The sequence below is a fragment of the Macaca fascicularis genome, chromosome 19 (assembly GCF_037993035.2).
Source record: "Macaca fascicularis isolate 582-1 chromosome 19, T2T-MFA8v1.1".
Taxonomy (NCBI): domain Eukaryota; kingdom Metazoa; phylum Chordata; class Mammalia; order Primates; family Cercopithecidae; genus Macaca; species Macaca fascicularis.
Window position 1 is genome coordinate 42733143 of NC_088393.1, and position 19549 is coordinate 42752691.

The 19549-nt window shown below is 54.3% G+C and overlaps 1 protein-coding gene across 18 annotated transcripts; it reads right to left on the reverse strand.

The window, feature by feature from the left end:
• Positions 1-1439: 1439 nt before the first annotated feature.
• DMKN (dermokine) lies at positions 1440-18388 on the reverse strand. 18 transcript variants are annotated; one of them, XM_045379602.2, is made up of 20 exons: positions 17885-18388; positions 17426-17626; positions 17256-17312; positions 16604-16654; positions 16240-16434; positions 15427-15471; positions 15015-15083; positions 14743-14793; positions 13035-13070; positions 12282-12335; positions 10258-10317; positions 10070-10117; positions 9853-9900; positions 6981-7037; positions 6602-6649; positions 5021-5068; positions 4443-4514; positions 3097-3120; positions 2940-2987; positions 1440-1758 (listed from the first exon to the last, which is right to left on the reverse strand). In XM_045379602.2, exons 1-19 carry the CDS (start codon positions 18212-18214, stop codon positions 2940-2942), a joined length of 1542 nt encoding a protein of 513 aa, XP_045235537.2. In that variant the 5' UTR covers positions 18215-18388; the 3' UTR covers positions 1440-1758. The 18 variants fall into 18 exon arrangements, with proteins under 18 accessions (XP_045235537.2, XP_015297375.3, XP_073879308.1 ...); XM_015441889.3 differs by lacking the exon at positions 15427-15471; XM_074023196.1 differs by lacking the exons at positions 1440-1758; positions 2940-2987; positions 3097-3120 and having other exon boundaries at positions 3278-4514.
• Positions 18389-19549: the final 1161 nt, after the last annotated feature.

Sequence of the window (19549 nt, forward strand, 5' to 3'; positions counted from 1 at the left end):
ATGGGGGCCATGCCCTCAGGGAACTCAAACCTGGGAGGGAGTCACTTACGCTGGCAGGGCGCCTCCTGTCCACCTTTTACTTCCTGTCCCCTGCAGGGATGCCAGGGGGACAAAGGGGTGGGGGATCCTTAATCCGGACGTGTTGGACCAGCTTGGTGGGGCTTAGGGGCTCCAACTGCAGACCCCCAGCCCCATCCCAAGGGCTCCTCAGCGTGGAATACGCCTGGCTCAGCCTGCGCCTCAGCCTCTCCTGTTTCATTGATACAGTGATGGGGTGGAAGTGTTCTCCTCCCTCCCTCTGTATCCTGGAAACACAGGGCAGTGCCTATGATAAGGCCCTGGGTTAATCCAGTGCCCCCAACTTCCTAAGCGCGTCTCCCCAGCCACACCCCCATCCCCACGGCAGCCTGTCCAGGTGGTGAAGCACAGTCTCTACCAGCACCTGGCTCCTGTTTCCTGCCCTCTCCCTGACCTTCTGGGACTGACCTCCCACTTTGAACAACCTCTTTCCCCCTGCCTCCTGACTTGAATAGTTCCATTGTCGCTTTTTCAGGCCACCAAAACACCTGTGGCTGCTTCAAGTGCAAAAAGAACAGTATTCAAGCCGGGTATGGGGACTTACGCCTGTAATCCCAGCAACTTTGGGAGGCCGAGGCGGGTGGATCACCTGAGGTCAGGAGTTCGAGAACACCCTGGCCAACATGGTGAAACCCCGTCTGTACTAAAGATACAAAAATTAGCCAGGTGTGGTGGCGCATGCGTGTAATCCTAGCTACCCAGGAGGCTGAAGCAGGAGAATTGCATGAACCCAGGAGGTGGAGGTGGCAGTGAGCCAAGATCGTGCCACTGCACTCCAGCCTGGGCTACAGAGTGAGACTCACTCTTAAAAAAAAAAAAAAAAAAAAAAGAATGGCGGCTGGGCGCGGTGGCTCACGCCTGTAATCCCAGCACTTTGGGAGGCCGAGGCGGGCGGATCAGGAGGTCAGGAGATCGAGACCATAGTGAAACCCTGTCTCTACTAAAAATACAAAAAATTAGCCGGGCGCGGTGGCGGGCGCCTGTAGTCCCAGCTGCTCGGGAGGCTGAGGCAGGAGAACGGGCGTGAACCCGGGAGGCGGAGCTTGCAGTGAGCCAAGATCGCACCACTGCACTCCAGCCTGGGCGACAGAGCGAGACTCCATCTCAAAAAAAAAAAAAAAGAAAGAAAAGAATGGTATTCAGATATAGGTTGGTTAATGATTTTTTTTTTTTTTTTAAACAGATGAGGAAACTGATGCACGATGCAGGCTGCTTGTCAGAAATAAAACCCAGGTCTCATCTCTCTCGGCCTCTGTGCCTTATACCAGTTTCAGGCAGATTAGCTGCCCCTAAATCACTCTTCCATCCTCCCTGAGCCAGGCCATCAACATAGCATTAAAGAATAAAATTTGAGAAAGTCGTAGGGAAACAAGACTCATGTTTTATTTCCACAGAGAGACTCAAAAGTAGGAAGCTCCTCCTTCCCGGAGAACTGTCACAGTGACTTCAGGTCACAAAAGGGAGCAGGTAGAGAAAGATGCTGGTGTATCCGATGAGGCTGGTGGTCACTGAGGCCCCACAGTGCAGTGGGAGGAAATAAGGAGACACAAGCTGGGTCCCCAGCCTAGGAAACAGAGGTGCAGCAGCCGGGCCAGGGCTGGTACAGGCTGGGAGCCAAGGGGAGGAGCTCCCTGACTACCAGTGTTTTTCGGGGCCTCGGTGGTGGTTGGAAGAAATTGCCTAGAAGAAAGAAAATCAAATGGTAGCATGTGGCCATTCCTAAGCCTACGGAAATGGGGCATCTTTTCACCCAGCGTCTGGGCGCCCACCATTCTTTTGCTGTCCAACCTGTTCACCTGTGGTGCCCCTCACTTTTGCTTCACCTAAAACAAAGTTTGTGGTTCTGCCGAGCTAAGCTATCACCTCTCGCCCCTGCAGCCTCGCTGCGTCCTGCCTCTGAACCTTTCCACCAGGAGGCTCTTTTCTCTACAGTTCCCCTGCAACATCTCTATCCCGGTCCCTGTGCTCCATCTAGAACACCATCTTCTCTTCTCAGAGCTGTGCCTGTGTGGTCCCACCTTAGGGTGCTTTCTGATGGTCCTAGGTCATTTTCTTTCTTCCTTTATCTCTTTCTTTGTTTCTTTCTTTCTCTCTCTCTCTCTCTTTCTTTCTTTTTTTAGAGACAGGGTCTCCCTCTGTTGCCCAGACTAGAGTGCAGTGGTGTGATCATAGCTCACTGCAGTTTTCAACTCCTGGGCTCAAGCGATCGTTCTGCCTCAGCCTTCAAGTAGCTGGGACTACAGGCAGGTGCCACCATGCCCGGCTAATCTTTCTGTTTGTTTGTTTGTTTGTTTGTTTGTTTGTTTCATTTCATTTGTTTGTTTGTTCGTTCTGATTGCCCAGGCTGGAGTGCAGTGGCGTGATTGCAGTTCACTGCAGCCTCAAGCTCCCAAGCTCAGGTGATTCTCCCACCTCAGCCTCCAGAGTAGCTGGGATTACAGTCATGCACCATCTCACCTGTCTAATTTTTTGTATTTTTAATAGAGACGGGGTTTTGCCATGTTTCCCAGGCTGGAATGGTTTGTTTTGCTTTTCTAGAGGTGGGGTCTTGCTATATTGCCCAGTCTGGACTCAAACTCCCAGCCTCAAGTGATCCTCCCACCCCAGCCTCACAAAGCACAGAGGTTACAGGCATAAGTCACCGCACCCGGCCCTAGATCATTTTATTATGGGTCTTTCTCCACACCCCACCATGAGCTCCCCTCTGCCTTAACACCTTTAGAGCATCCACGCAGAGCATACCTGACTTCATGTCGCTGCCCACTGAGATCTGAGGATATACCAAGATCCTGGCCCTGCCCTGGGGTGACTATGCATCCGCTCCCAGGATGTGGCCTGGTGCGGCCCACTCTGACACTCACCTACCAAAACTTCACCCACTGCAGCAGGCCAGGTTGCACCCGGGAAGCCTGCCAGAAAAAGAGAAATCTGAGTGGTCACCACAGGGTCCCTTCCACACCCTCTGGCCTCAGGCCCCTTCTCTCTCCAGCCAGATGAAGATCAGGCCCCCATACTCACCGAGGAAGAAGGCGAGACTCCCCCCTGCGAAAAAATCAAAGGAAAGTGATGTGGGGCTCATGGCCTCCCTGTACCCTGCCATGGCCTCCGGGCTCACGAAGGGCCCAGCGGCAAGGGCAGGCTCACACCGGGGCTATCACCAAGGTTCTCCAGTCTGACTGTGGACATTCAGACTGTGGAGTTGGTTTCACAGCACATTTATTATCCTAAGTGTACTTGATCCAAGATGATATTGAACATGATTCCTGGGCACGTACTGGCCAAGGGGGTCAAAAGAGGATAGGCCTCCCTTCGGCCTGCCAGGTGGGTCGACATTGGCCACAGATAACCCGGCAGAGTGGAAGCCACAGGCAGTAGAAGCTGCACGTCCCTCCTCTCACCGGCCTGTGGTTTCTCTCAGTGGAAAGTCCACTCCCCAAGGCGAGGACTTTATTGTCGTGAGAGATGGAAATACCCAGCCTGCTGTCGCTTTGTCAGCCGAATTTGCACTTAGCATATTCATTTACTGATGTTACGAGATTGCCTTCATTGCAACAGAATGAAACCATATTTTCACGTATTTTTTCCTTTCATTTCCTTTGTGGAATAAAGCATCCATTTTTCCACCAACCATCCACTCCCTGGCTGGCCCCTAAGCGCGAGTCTGTTTTCCTCACTCTCCATTCCATCTTCCCAAAAAAACGTCCACAGAGAGGGAACCTGTGAGGAAGAGCTGCTCGTGTGTTTTGCAGGTGTCGTTATTTTTTTTTCTAGACGGAATCTTGCTCTGTTGCTCAGGCTGCAGTGCAGTGGCACAATCTCAGCTCACTGCAACCTCCACCTCCTGGATTCAAGCAATTCTCCTGCCTCAGCCTCCCAAATAGCTGGGACGACAGGCGCCCGCCACCATGCCCGGCTAATTTTTGTGTTTTTAGTAGAGATGGGGTTTCACCATGTCGGCCAGGTGGTCTTGAACTCCTGACCTCGTGATCCGCCCGCCTGGGCCTCGCAAAGTGCTGGGATTACAGTTGTGAGGCACTGCGCCCGGCCGGTGTCATGAGTTTTTAGACCCTATATTCTTCTTGGAGAGGGTGTTGGTTCTCAGTTTTCTCTGTTGCTGCTGCTCCTTTTTAACCTTTTCTGACTGGGTGGGTGTGAGGAGCATTGAACCCTCCTGCCTTTCACTTCCAAACTGTCTCAGGGAACCCGAGTCTCCCTTGCAAAAGGGTGGGGAGGCCTGGACTCAAAGAGAGCGGGATCCAGCCTCAGGCAAGGCAACCAACCGAGAGGACCCGGCAGTGAAAGCCTCTCTCCCCATCCCCCATGCAGAGCCCCCAGTGGGAAGACGGGGCGGTTGCAGGTCTCACCTTTGCAGGGGTCTTGACTGAGTACTGCCCACCATAGGCAGTGGGATACGCATGCTGGTTATAGTTGTAGTTCTGTGGAAGAAGTGGGTGTGGGGGTTAGAACAGACGGAAGAAGGCCATTTTGCTCTGGAATAAACATTCCACCTTCCTGCCTGGACCGAACCTTTCTTAAAACGCCTGCCTTCTCCCCTCGTGTCACGTGTTTTCTTTTATAGAATCTCCTCCAGCCAGCTAGGGCCCACACCCTCACCTGCCTTTACTGTCCTAGCCCAAATGGCCACCACCTTCTCCTCCTCCTCACCCTGCCCTCGAGTCCTCTCCCAACTCTTCAAGTGTTACTTGGGAGATGAGGGTAGGAGACCAAGAAAAGAAGCTCCAGGACCTAACCCAGTGGGTCCGTGGTAGATGTCTCACCTTGGAAGTTACAGCTGCCACCTCCTACCAGCCTGCACCCGGCTGAGAACGCCATTGAATGGGGTGGGGGGTGGGGGCAAAGAGAATTTCAGATTGCCCAGACCTGGGAGCAAGGCCAAGGGGGACCAAGGGCCCTGCAGGGGAACCTGAGGACAGAGACTCACCTGATCGGCGCCGCCTGCACGTTTCTGCAGTGATGACGTGTCCGCACCCTGAAAGGAAAAAGGGGCCACAGTTTTTGCCTCTGCAGTCGTGCGGGCCTTGCCGGGCTTCCGGAGCCCCAGTTTCTCCCTCACCCCACCCTTTCCACGTGCTACCTATAGAGAAGGCAGTGAGCCTGGAGAAGCTGTTGGCCCAGATAGATAGACGACAGATTTCCACACTCAGCATTGGGAGCCAGGGAGAGAACCAGGTTTGGCAACTCCTTCCCCACCCATGCCCTGGGAGAGTTGACAGCTCCAGCCTGAGACTGAGCTAGAACAAGTGAGTTGCAGCCACGCAGGCTCCTCTGGGGCAGACCCAGGCACCGCAGCCCAGCTCGCCTTCTGCCTGTACCAAGTCCTGCTGCTATGCCCGTAGGCCCTTAGTCCCTGCACACCGATGCCATGCCCCACAGGGTGCTTGAAGGAGGGGCTGTTATCTGCAGAAGCTGCATGCTTAGGTTAGCTCTGGGCTGCAGGAAGCAAAAAAAAGAAACACAAGAAAACAGATAAAGCAACTTAAGGCACTGCAGATGCGCCGGACACCCCCAGCCCCAGCACAGGAGGAGAAACTAAGCGTTGAAAAGCCATCACAGCTTCTCCACTTGGACCCTCCGCCCCGCCACACACACACACACACAAAGTGACAGTGAAGTCCTGACTCCAGCATTAACTCTGCCTTATCCATACCTGACCTTGAACCTAAACCCCACTGCAAGCCCTAACCCTGAGGTCACAAACTGGTTGACCATGGGCCTCCAGATATTTTTTGCTTGGTCCACTTAAAAATTAAATTAGTTACAATTAGAGATCAGCATCCTGGTTCTTCGTGAAACATCAGACGACCTGCCACCCTGTTCACACACACATGCATGACCGCACTCAGCTGAAGTCGACCTCCCCCTTCGCAGGGCCCCACCTGTCCAGCCTCATGTACTTGGCACATGTAGATGCGGGAGCAGGCAGCCCTTACCTCAGTGCCCACGGGTCCTGTTTCTCAAAGGCTACTGGCCATGCACAGTTGGAGTGTGGTCTTTGGCACGGTCCAGAGGTCCGGCCCATCCTCCCTGACCCAGGTCTTCAGACCCTCAGCAGCTGCCTCCACTAGACAGGGACCTGACCCCTGCATACCGCCTTCCCATTCCCCCTCAGCTGTCCTCCCCATGCCCCAGCCTAGGCCCCTTCTTCCCCACGACGTGGTCTCCCCGCACCTGCGCACGCTGCGGTACCCACCCAGCTGTGGCTCCCCTGGGTCCAGGCCAGGCCCAGCAGGAGCAGGAGCAGAGCAGAGGCAGCGGCCAGCTTCATGTTCATGTGCTTGTGGAAGCCCCAGCGCTTGGCCTTGGCTTTTATCCTAGGAGGTCCTCCCACCCTGCTCTTCAGTGACTCACAGCTTCTCCCTCTCACCCCGCCCCCACTTGGGATTGCACAAAGCCTGAGAAAGTGGGAAGGGAGGGGAAGAAACTGGGACAGACACCTGGGTCAGCGGCTCGCCCAGGGCCCCAAACCCCGTGTCCCAGAGCTGAGAAGTCCTGCCCCGCTTACCTCAATAATTGCTTTCCAGTTGAGGAAAGGAGTGTTGTGTTTGAAATCCTGCGGGGAGAAGGAGGGCGGAGTGGGCCGGGGAGGCAGAACCCAGGGGGTGGTCTGTGCAGCAAATTGGGGTAGTCTCCAGCTAGGAAGGAGCTTTTGGGTGTGGTTTGGGGTTGGAGGAAGGTAAGCACGTGGGAGATTGAGGGTGGCAGGACTTGAGATGGTATTGGTGATAAGATTTGGGCGATAAGATTTGGATGAGCTATCTCAAAAATGAAAAGAGGGGGAGTTTGGAGACAGGTGGTGGGAGCAGAGGGTGGCTGCCTTGAGGGAGGCTTGGGGAGTCAGGAGGGCCAGGCCTCCATTCTTCAAACAGCAAGAATTCTTCTACCTCCCAGAGTCGGCTGAAGTAGAGGAGGGCTCGGGTGCTGGGGGGTGGGACTTTGTTCTGTGGATGAAAGGTGGTGAGCAGGTTAGCAGAGAGCCTGGGCACACTCACCCACCCCTCCTCCTGCTACTGCCCTTTCTCAGCCTTCAGAATGTCATTGTGACTAAGGTTTGGAACGGGAGGAGCTGGGAGTCTTTAGGGACACCAGAAAACCATGTTTGGAAACACAGGGAGAGAGAGAGGCACTAACCAACTCTCCCTGTCCCAGAGCATACAATGTTCTCTATCCCAAGTCTGCCAGCCTCCAGCAGAACCTAATTCTAGCAAAACCTCAAGACTAGGACCTGCCTGAGAGCATCCCCTTTCCACCTGCTGGGCCTCCTCCATCCCATTTCCCAAAGCTGTGGGCTGCAGTCACCCTTTCCACACCACCCCGGACAACAGCGGAGACGTAAGAAAGGAGCAGAGACCAGGAGTTTAGGGCAGCTAAGGTTTATTTCAAGGGCAAGGGCTGAGATTAGTGATGAGAGAGAGTGGTGTTTTAAGAAGGGAGTAGGGGGCTCCCATCCATCTGGTGGCTCCTTGTCTGGAGGTCACGGGATGCGAGAGCTCCTCTGGTCCTGGGCAAAGAAATAGGTTCTTTTTTTTTTTTTTTTTTTTTTTTTTGAGACAGGGTCTCACTCTGTTGCCCAGGCTGGAGTGCAGTGGCACGATCTCAGCTCACTGCAACCTCCGCCTCCTGGGTTCAAGCGATTCTCCTGCCTCGGCCTCCCAAGTAGCTGGGACTACAGGCGCACACCACCACACCTGGCTAATTTTTGTATTTTTAGTAGAGATGGGCCACATTGGCCAGGCTGGTTTCAGACTCCTGACTTCAAGTGATCCACCAGCCTTGGCCTCCCAAAGTGCTAGGATTATAGGCATGAGCCACCGCGTCTGGCCAGAAATAGGTTCTAAAGAGAGAGCTTGAGGAACAGGAATTCCGGGACATCGTGAGCCGACACAAGGGTATAAAAAACCCCTGCTCCAGAAGTCTACAGGGACCTTTTTGCCCCGCTATCCAAACAAACCCAGATACCCCGGCGTGGGCTTGAGAACCCCCTGCCTCGTCAGAAACATTACACTGCGTTCCCCTCTGCTTCCTCCTCACTCTGGCTGAAGTCCTCAGCTCCCTCGCCCCACTGTGGAGAGCGGGGCTCCACCCTCTGCCCTGCCCACCTCTACCCTGCCTGCTTTCTAGGAGATCTGCCTCCTGAGGAGCTGGCCCAGATGAATCCTGACTCACTGAGATCACTCCCTCGACTGCCGCCCTAGATGGGCAAAAATGGCACGGTGTCGGTCCTGGTTCTCTGGGAAGTGTCTGTATGTGCCCCAGCTCCCATCAGACCCTAAGTTCCCTGTGACCCAGGGAAGAGTCTTGTTTCTACCAGAAACCATTCTCTATGAAACAGAGAGGCCGGATGCAGTGGCTCACGCCTGTAATCCCAGCACTTTGGGAGGCCAAGGCGGGCAGATCACTGGAGGTAAGGAGTTCGAGACCAGCCTGGCCAACATAGTGAAACCCCATCTCTACTAAAACTACAAAAATTACCCGGGTGTGGTGGTGGGCACCTGTAAACCCAGCTACTAGAGAGGCTGAGGCAGGAGAATCGCTTGAACCCGGGAGGCAGAGGTTGCAGTGAGCCGAGATCAAACCACTGCGCTCCAACCTGGGTGACAAAGCGAGACTCAGTCTCACAATAAATAAATAAATAAATAAATAAATAAATAAATAAATAAAAGAGAAAGAAAGAGAGAACATGAATCCACTGTAGCTGGGTGGGAACATCTGTACTCTCCTCTCTCCTCAACCTTCTTCCTAAAACGTCAGACTTCGATTTTCCTGAGCCCAGTCTTCTTTCTTTTACATTAAAGGCCAGAAGCTCCACTGCTCACAGGGATCAGTTGGGTGGCTAAAATGACTGTGACAGGTAGGGACAGTCTGGCCACTAGAGAGTGACCCTCCCACCTATTCCCAACACACCCTACCTGGGCCAAGCAGCAGCTGTTTCTCAGCTCTCGCCTAACCCCATCCCGTGGAAATGGAATCCAGTGTTGCCAAAGTTTTTGAAAGAAACCCGAAATCCAAATCATTATGTGAAGTCTCTCCATGTTTAAACTAATTCATATTCTTAAAAAAAAAAATAGTGGCTCAGAAACCCATCCTCTCATCACCAGTCGCAGCTTCTGCCGGGGCAGTGTCTGTGTGGGTTGTCTGTCTGTCCTTCCTCCCCTCCCTTCCAGTCCAGCCCCCTCTCCTCTAGAGGTGCCTCTGCTACTCAGATATCAAAGCAGCCTGGCCAGGGGTTCCCCTGCAGGAGGGAAGTGTGGGCAGGGAGGAAGGAGGGAGGGGTTCTGCACCCCAGCTGTGTTTTTGTTTGTGTGGGAGAGACTAATGCCTGTCACCCCTGAGGCTGTCGGCCACTGCTGGTTCCTTTCTCTGGGTGTCCATCCTCTCGGGCCGTCTTAGCTCCACCTCCCTCCTCATTCTGTGTACCCTCTAGGAGTCAACCTACTCTCCCCTTAACCTTCCCCATCTCAAAGGGGGAACTGAGGTTCGGGACCTGCTCGGGTCTATGTGTTGAAGCAGCAAAGAAGCCCATCCCCTCCACTCATCCTCAATCCCAACTGCTCCGGATTCTGCCCCTCTTTTCAGGCCTCCTCTGTCCTCCCTCCTCCACCCCCAGTGGGTTTAGTTTTTGTTTTTAGCACTGGCCTAAATGCTCCCTTAGTAGCCAGGGTCACTGTTTCCCCAGCTCACCGAGCGGAGGTTTAGCTTTCTTCCCTATACCCCTCTCCGACAGAGATTGGGATCACACGGCCTTCCAGCCCTTACCTTGCTTATGGCATCCCAGTTAATGAAACCCAGCTTGGATTTAAAATTCTGCAGAGGAAACAAAAAGAAGAATGGCCAAATTGAGTCATAAGGTAATTGGCCGAGAGAGGTCAAGGGCCACTGCTGACTGTTGGTTTAGAAAGAGGACCCCAGCCTGTAGGGCCAAGGGCAGGGGTTTTCCAAATGCAAGTGAACAGGGCCATCTTGCAGAACTCACCTTCCAGAAAGTGTCAAAGTTAAACATCCCAGGAGATGTCTCAGAGTTCTATGGAATCAAGGAGAAATGGGATGAGACGAAGAACCCACTTTGTGAGCCAGAGGCGGGAGATATGAGTGGCAGGAGGGGAGGCGAGGATTGCGTGACACCATGGTCCCAGCCCAAGGTGGAGTGTCGCCTCCACTCACCACAGTATTGACTCCACCAACAGCGTCACCTCCTCTGCTGCCCCAGCTGGACCCTTGCCCCTGGGTGGGGAAAAGGGGGACCGATGTCCAAGGCTTATGCGTCCTATCATGCCTGCCACCTGTCAACCTGCCCCGGATTGCTTCATCCCCACCTCGGTCCAGGCTTCCTGTCCTCCTCTCTGTAAAGCCGCCTTCTCTTCCTTACATAGCCCCTAAAAGTTCACCTAGGAAGGCCTTCTTAGAATGGCTTGCTCCCATGGAACCCCACTCAGTCCCCTGAATCTCAATATTCAGACTCTTGCCTTCACCCTTTTCTGTCCCCAAAACACCCCAAGTAATGAGATTAGTTGGCACGCAGTCCCACGGCACGCCAAGCACCGTGCCTTATGCGGCATCTGCCTCCAGAGTCTGGACTCCACAACACCTTGGTCTGGTGGTGACACAGAAAGCTGTATGGTAACTGAAGGCTACGTGAGTCAGGCTTCACTGTCCTCATTTTACCGGAGGAAGCTCAGGCTAGAAGAGGTTAGCTGACCTGCCTGAAGATACACAGATGACATGATAGAGCTGGTGGTGTTTTTTAACATATATCTTAAATTATTTTGAGGCTGGGCACAGTGGCTCACGCCTGCAATCCCAGCACTTTGGGAGGCCGAGATGGGCGGATCACGAGGTCAGGAGATCGAGACCACCCTGGCTAACATGGTGAAATCCCATCTCTACCAAAAGTACAAAAAAAAAAAAAAAATTTGCCGGGCGTGGTGGCAGGCGCCTGTAGTCCCAGCTACTCAGGAGGCTGAAGCAGGAGAATGGCGTGAACCCGGGAGGCGGAGCTTGCAGTGAGCCGAGATTGCGCCACTGCACTCCAGCCTGGGCCAAGGGTGAGACTCCTTCTCAAAAAAAAAAAAAAACTTATTTTCCTTTCTTTGTTTTTGTTTGTTTGAGATGGAGTTTTGCTCTTGTTGCCCAGGCTAGAGTGCAATGGCACGATCTTGGCTCACTGCAACCTCCACCTCCCAGGTTCAAGCGATTCTCACACCTCAGCCTCCCAAGTAGCTGGGATTACAGGCATGCGCCACCATGCCCGGCTAATTTCGTATATTTAGTGGAGGTGGGGTTTCACTATGTTGGCCAGACTGTTTTCGAACTCCTGACCTCAGGTGATCCACCCGCCTCGGCCTCTCAAAGTGCTGGGATTATAGGTGTGAGCCATTGTGCCCGGCCTATTATTTTATTTTTGTAAAGTAGAGACAGCATCTTGCTATGTTGCTCAGGCTGGTCTCAAACTCCTGGGCTCAAATGATCCCCGCACCTCAGCCTCCCAGAGCACTGGGATTACAGTTATGCTGATGCCTGGTCAGAGCTGGCTTTTGAAACCCCATCTTCTACCTCAAAGCTCAGTGACTTTCTCCTTCTTTTTTTTTCTTTTTTTGAGACGGAGTCTTGCTCTGTCACCCAGGCTGGAGTGCAGTGGCCAGATGTCAGCTCACTGCAAGCTCCGCCTCCCGGGTTTACGCCATTCTCCTGCCTCAGCCTCCCGAGTAGCTGGGACTACAGGCGCCCGCCACCACGCCTGGCTAGTTTTTTGTATTTTTTAGTAGAGACGGGGTTTCACCATGTTAGCCAGGATGGTCTCGATCTCCTGACCTCGTGATCCGCCCATCTCGGCCTCCCAAAGTGCTGGGATTACAGGCTTGAGCCCCGCGCCCGGCCGACTTTCTCCTTCTCAACACTGCCTCCCTAAGTATGGAAATCCCCTTGGCCATTCTTCTGTTACTTTTATCTGTTTTTTCCCGTTACAAAAGTAACATGGCTCTGATCCAAATCAAAAGGAAGGAAGGAAGGAATGAACCAAAAAGGGAGATGGGGATCCCAGACCCCTGTTTTGGTCTCCTGATGGTTACTGGACACAGATTTAGAGCAGCTTGCAAGAAGAAACTGACATTTTTGTTTCTTTTCTCAGGATCTTAGCATGCTTCACCATCTCTTCTCCTAAAGCCAACCCTGCCTGCCCCTAAGCTCACCGGATCATTGTCTCCAGAGCCTCCAGGGAGGTGATTGCCCTCTTTGCTTACTTCCTAGGGAGACAGAAAATGGAGAGGAGTTGATGGGGAGGCAGGCGGGCAGGGGGACGAGAGGGCAGAGAAGCAGGGTGGCAGCAAGGGGTTCCTGAATCGGGGGACTGAGACATGAGCATGACAGAGGACTTCCCAGAGCCCCGAGAAAGAGGTCCTTGTCTCAGGGAAGCTCCATCTGCCCTTCGATCTTATTTCGAGCTCCTGTGGGTCGGGTGGCTGCTCACTTACAATGTCCAGAGATAACATTGCCATCTCTGTTTATGTTCATTTCTGCAAGCCACCCAAAATCCATCAGGGAGGGCTTTGCCAGCAAGGCATCTGAATTCTCCCCTGGCTTGGGAGCTGGAGTGAGCCAGGCTGTTGCACTAAATTGATTCAAACTGAAGGACCCTGTCTGGGCTGATTGGCATTAGTAAGAAAAGGGGATGCTAGCTGGAGAGCCAGTAGCGGCTGAGGCAGCGTAGAGTAGACTGGCTGGTCCCCTCTTAAGGGAGAGGTGGGCTCCTCTGGAGTCCTGCTTTATCTGCTGTGAAACGTGGTGAATTCCAGACCCATAAGTACTTCCTCGTTCCCAGAGCTCTCATGTAGACCTGGCAGGGATGTGGGACCACCTGTCTGCCAGTATTGCTCCTGGAGAACCTACCTCTATCCCACTTACTACTGGTACAGTCTCTGCCCCCAGGTCTGCCATCCTCTTACCCTCGTGTTGCTGGAAACTCTCTCTCCTCTGGAGTCCTGCAGGGTGAGACAAAGAAACACAGACCCCTGTTTAAGATCCTGAGGCCACCACCAAAAATTAATGTATTGATTTAATATGATTCCTCTAACAATCCTAATGGCACTGTCTTTTGGAACTGGTTCAAACACTGACTTTTTTTTTTGGAAGGACAAAAGTCTAAGAATAGGTAAGGAAACACTGGAAAAGATAAATGGTAAGTGAAGATAAGAGGAAGATAGTAACATACTCTAAAGCTACCATAAATAAAGCAGTGTGGTCCTTGTCTGACAGAATTCCCAGAAGCTCCCCAAAATACTAAGGTATTTATAAGAGGCATTTTAAGTCAGAGGCTGAAGTGTTTGAATACATGGGACTGGGAATATCAGTGAAGTATTTTGGAGGAAAATTTTAGTTCGAGCTCATCAGTTTCCTCCTCTCTATTTTTAACCAGTTTTCCCCCTCATAAAGGAGCACACAGCTCGGATACAAAGTGTAGGGTAAGTCTGGTTAGATGGAGGGGTGGGACTAGACAGCATACGGGAAAACAAAGTCCAGATGCATCCCAGTTAAACTGAAAAAATGAAATTACAGGACTATGCATAGTGCTAGAAGAAAATAAAAACCTTAAAGCAGTACACCAAGAGCAAAAACCATAGAGGAAAAGATGGCTGTTTTTTGACTACTTATATACTTAAAACTGTGGTATATTATAAAACTAGAAAAGGCCGGGTGCAGTGGCTCATACCTGTAATCCCAGCACTTTGAGAAGCCGAGGCGGACAGATCACCTGAGGTCAGGAGTTTGAGACCAGCCTGGCCAACATGGTGAAGCCCTGTCTCTACTAAAAATACAAAAAAAAAAAAAAAAAAAAATAGCCAGGGGTGGTGGCAGGCACTTGTAATCCCAGCTACTCGGGAGGCTGAGGCAAGAGAATCTTTTGAACCCCGGAGGTGGAGGTTCCAGTGAGCCGAGATCGCACCACTGTACTCCAGCCTGGGCAACAGAATGAGACTCCATCTCAAAAAGGAAAAAGAAAAAGAAAAAAAAACTAGAAAGAGGGTTACAAATGGGGAGAAAGTTTTTTAAAATCCAGTTTGTTCCCATAAAAGGTTAGTATCCCTCATAGATGATCTAAAAAGAGCTGTCTCTACTCAGCCCCAGCACTTCCGGTCTGGCCTTACTCCTGGCCAGGTGAGTCCTTTCCCACCAGCCTCACCCAGGAGCTTGTTAGCAACGCGGAGCTCAGCCTTACTCAACCCTGTTAGAGCAACCCGCACTTTCACAAGATCTCAGTAACACTAACTCTCAGCACCACGGTTGCTGACATAAAGCCCACATTTCCAGCATAACTGGGGGGAATGTTCTTTCCAAAACACTCTGAATCCCCCAGAGTTCACCACAGTCTGTTCCCTGGCTGGATAGAGGACATTTAAGACAATTGTGCCAGGATCGGTTTACTTGGGATTTCTCCCAGCCCCATCTGTGGTATAAGGTGAGGTATATCACAGCAAGATTTGCAATTAATTAGTACTTTGGAAATTGTTAGCATTTTTAGGAGTGCATTTTGGTTTCTTCTGCTGAAATAGTTCCCCGCAGACAAGGCAGGAGGGGGCTGAGCGGAGTTGAGTTAGGAGGAGCGGGCGCAGTCCCGGGCAGGAACTGCAGTCCCCAAGAGACTTTGGCTCTCACCTGAATTCCAGATCCCCCGGTCCCGCGGGCTTCATTCCCTGGATTTTCACACTGCCGGGGGAAGAAAGTGGAGGCTTTCTCTCAGTCCCCTCCCAGACCAGTCCCAGCCCCCAAATGGGAGCATTTTAACCCTGGGGCGAGCCTCTTCCGCTCCACTCCGCGGCCATCCAGCCCCATCTCCGCGGAGCCTTGGCTCCTCGATCCTGCAAGTGACATCAGCTGCTCTCCTTTTTCTTCCCGCGGTAGGTGGGAGATTCACGCCAGTCACTCACCCCGGGTTTATGTCCGTTTCCTCCGCCGCTCCCACCGTGGTTGCCGGAGGACGAGCCGGTACTGGATCCCTGCAGGGGAAAGCAAGATTTCAAACGCTGTCCTAAAGGACCTAAAGGGGACCCAGTCGCTCCCAGCGGTGTTGCAGATTTGTTGGAACCCCAATCAGATTCCAGTCCTCTTTCCAGCCTCCACACCTTCCCTGTCTTTAGCCTGTTGGTCGCTGCAGAAAGTTATTCTGAGCATGGAGAAAGCCAGGTGTGGCCGAGGGTATTCGGAACTATGCAATGATTTGGGGAACCTAAGCTGCCGCCCACCGCAGGCCAGGGGTGGGAACCCCTGGAGCCCGGCCGCGCAGTAGCCGCGATCCTGCCACCAGGGGGCAGCAAGTGGAAGGGACCCGAGAGCCCTCACCTGGGAGCTGCCGGAGCTGCCTTGGTCACCATTCCCAGAACTGCCCTAGATGGGGGAGAAGAGGATTGTACCGGGAGCGGGGCATGAGAGCAGCTCAGGTTATTTGGCGTCTTGTGTTCACGCACCTCCTCCTGTCTGACACCTTTCCCAGACCCCCGAGGAAGCCAGATGTGGCTCCCTCTCCAGCTCGACTCCAGGACACGGGATGGGAGACGCCATCAGCCAAGGGGTTGGACAGGCCATTGGCCAGGAGGCTGGAGGGACTGCCGGCTCTGGAGTCAGTGAGGCCCGGGGCCCTGGGGTGGCAGCTGCGGGGTCACAACGCCCCTTCCTGCCCTCACACTCATGCAGGGGCCCCGTGTGTGAATGTCGTCTGCACCGTCGCTCTGTCAGCGTCCGTAGGTCTCCCGGATCACAGTCCTGCCCCCATTCTCCTGGAAGCTTCCCAGACAAGTGTCATATTCTCCCATGTCCCCCCTCTTCTCCACCACCCCAGGATCTCCTGAGACTTGCCAAGTGGACTTGACTGCAAGAGCTTAGACGGGCGGGATAACGTCCCCACCATCACAGAGTGGAAAATAGGGATACAGAGTCAGAAGCTGTGGGGTGGCTCTGGCAGAAATAATAGTGCGCGTGTCAGGGGCACAGCATGGGTGGGGAACAGGAGGCTGAGGGAACCCCTGAGTGACGACTGCCAGGGAGACTGCCCATCCTGGGGCAGCGGCAGCTTTCAGAGAAACTTGGAGCCCTCTCCCGGCAGGGACCACTAGGGCCTTACCCCATCTCAGTCTTCCACAGAGGTGCCAAACTCACCCAGGAGGACTCACTGCCGCTGTCACCTCTACTGCCACCATTGTTGTTGCTGCTGCCACCATTGTTGCTGTTGCTGCTGCCGCTGTTGCCACTGCTGCCACCACCGTTGCCACCGCTGTTGCCACTGCTGCTGCCGCTGTTGTTGTCACTGTTGCTGCCACTGCCACTGCTGCCCGACTGTGAGCCACTGCCTCCCTGAGGGGCAGGAAGGGAGCAGGGCCAGGATTAAAGACAGAGCACCAAGACAGGCCCCACCTCTCTCCCTCTCCACCCAGGCCAAATTCCATGGTGCCCAGTCTAAGGGGAGCAGAACTTTTCCATTTCCTCCTGGTGCAAAACTCCCGGGTTGCCCCTCTCCACTCACCCCAGAGTTGCTTGAGCCTCCGCCTGAGCCAGATGGTGGGGGGTTAGTGCACTGCGGAGGGAAGGGGACGGTGAGTTTGGAGATGTCGGCCTCGGCCGTGGACACAGGCCAGGCCTCTCCTGTTCTTTAGGGCTTGGCTTCCTTTCTCTTAACATGTTTCTCCCACCTCCCCTTCCCATCTGCCTCCTCCCCGGGCCCAGACCCAAGCCCGTCTCTTCCTCCTTTTTTTTTTTTTTTTTTTTTTTTTGAGACAGGGTCTCACTCTGTTGCCCAGGCTGGAGTGCAGTAATGCGATCTTGGCTCACTGCAACCTCCACCTCCCAGGTTCAAGTGATTCTCCTGCCTCAGCCTCCCAAGTGGCTGGGATTACAGGCGCACACCACCACGCCCAGCTGATTTTTGTATTTTTAGTGGAGACAGGGTTTCACCATGTTGGCCAGGCTGGTCTTGAACTCCTGACCTCAGGTGATCCACTTGCCTCGGCCTCCCAAAGTGCTCGGATTACAGGCGTGAGACTCCTTGCCCAGCCCCATCTCTTCCTCTCACCCCAATCCCTCCACTCCCACATCTTGCTTTCCTCTTTCTCTTTCCCCAGCTCTCGGTAGCCTGCACCCAGTGGCTTCTTCGTTCGTTCGCAGCCCTTTCCTCTTACCCCTTCATTCTGGTTGCCGCTTCTCACTGAACCATAGCCAGGCTGGGCCACAGCTCCCTGCAGAGAAGGTGAGACTGAGTGTAGGATCCAGAGGGACCAGAGAGGCACGTGGAGTGTGTGGGCTTGGAGGGAGGGAGGTGGCAGGTAGCAGGTCTGCGGGGTGACTTTACCTGAGTGTTGGTCCCAAAGTTTGGTGGCCCTCCATTGCCTCCTTGACCCCAGGGGGCTCCCTGAGGGTTGGTTCCAAAGCTGCCTGCTGAGTTTCCAGGGTATCCCTGGTTCCATGGAGTCCCCAGACCTCCAGGATTGCCCTGGCCCTGGCCTCCAAGACCACCTTGGGAGCCAAAGGTGCCATGGCCTCCAGAAGTTTCCTGCAAGAATAACAAACCTGCACTTAGTGGGACCATCTCTGACCCTGACAGAGAAGAGCCAGAGCAAATTGTAGAGAGACCGGGAGAGGGACAGGCAGAGGGACTCCAGGGTGGCATAGGAGGGGGCGGAACATAGAAGAAAGCTGCCCCAGAAGGCTGCAAGTAAGAGATCCATCCATCCTTTCAACCACTTCCCAAGAATCTCAACCCAGAAGCCCACAGCCTCCCATTTCCACACCTGGCCCCACAGCCACTCACCCAAGCACCGTTGTGACCGGGTGCCCCCTGCCAGGAGCCGTGGACAGCATCTGCTCCATGTTGAATGACATCCTCCACCTGTCTGCCAATCTCATGCCCAGGGTTTCCCAAAGCATGGGCTGCTTCCCCGACCCTGTTGCCCAAAGCATCTGCTGTGCCAAGGCCCGGAACCTGCCTGACTCCAGTGCCGACTGCTTCTCTGGTCCCTTGGCCAAGGGCCTCCCCAGTATTTGTCCCAGCGCTTTCCCCTCCACTCTGCAGGGGGCCAGCCTCCCCACTGCCCAGGCAGAGGGCCAGCAGGAGGCAGGCCAGGGACCCCTGGAACTTCATCTCTGCCCAGCCCCCTCTCTCTCCAGAGTGTCTTCCTCCCACCAGGGTCTCCTTCTTGCCGCCCTTGCTCTGCGTCTGTGTGCCTTCCTCTGTCCTCCTCCTTCCGACTCCCTGTCCTCCCTCCCTCTGGGTCTGCAGCCTTCTGTCTCCTGTCCTCAACTTCCCGGCCTTCCCAGAGTCCACCTCCCTGTCACTACTCCTTATACTAGGCTGGGAGAAGGTGACAGGGCTGGGCAACCTGAGGTCCCTCCCCTCAGTGACTCAGGGCCCAGCTACCGATAGGGTAATGAGCGGTAATTGTGAGTCTGAGAGTGTCTGTCGAAACAGAGAGTGAACTGAATCAGGGAGGGAGGGAGAAACGGATGAGGTGATGCAAAAGGGCTCCCATTTCCCAACCCCAGGCATTCGGGGCGCTGGGTGGGGGCAGGGGCATTCAAGGAGACAGGTTGTCAGTGGCTCCTGGAGGCGGTGGGGTGGGGGCAGACTTAGAAAAGAGGAGTTACTGGCAGGACCCCATCAGGGGAGTAAGGACAGGGAAGCCCCAGGGGACAGGACCCACCCAGGCTCAGCCAGCCTGGCTCAGGGGCTCCAGAGTGACAGGCATAGCCCATCGTCCACCTTTTTTGGTTTCAGCACCTCAGCCTCTCCTCTCCCTCTCCCCTCCCGCATTGCCACCTACAGGTGACTGCCCTGTTGTTCCTCCACACCTTCCAGCCCGAGAGAGAGACTGGCTGCGTGTCAGCTTCTGACGTTCTGGGGAGAGCCCCCGGGGGGACCCTCAGTGCTGGGGAGGGAGGTGGCTGTCGCCCTTTGAGTGGTCAGCAGGGTGTCTCAGCGTTCGGGCTGCTCCCGGCTGAGAAAGCTGGGTGCGGAGCAGGACGGCCGGGCGCGCCAGCCACCCCCAGGGAACGAGTGGGAGGGAAGGCCAAGGGAGGGAGCCGCTGACCCAGGCGCCCATCCTGTTTACGCAGCCCTGGAGGGGCACCTGTGAGTATGAGCACCTATGAGGGGCGGGACTGGGCCAGCTCACCCCACCCATCCCCCAGGCCAGGGGCCAGGGCAGCAGTGGGAAGCGAGGAGAGGGTAACACAAGGTCAGAAGTCATCCGTGAGTGCCACAGCCCTCTCCCCAGTCCCAGCTCGTGATACAGAACCTGGGAGCCTCCCCCCGCCTCACCTCTGCCCAGCAAATGTGGCTGCTTCTCTATTCCCAGGGACCACAGGTTCTCCCACTGTCTCGTATCACTGGGGTTCATCACCCAGTTAGGAGGGGCCAGTTTCCATCAGCCTTTCTCAATGTCTCTCAGTCAGTCTCTCCCTCCTCTCTCCACCCCAA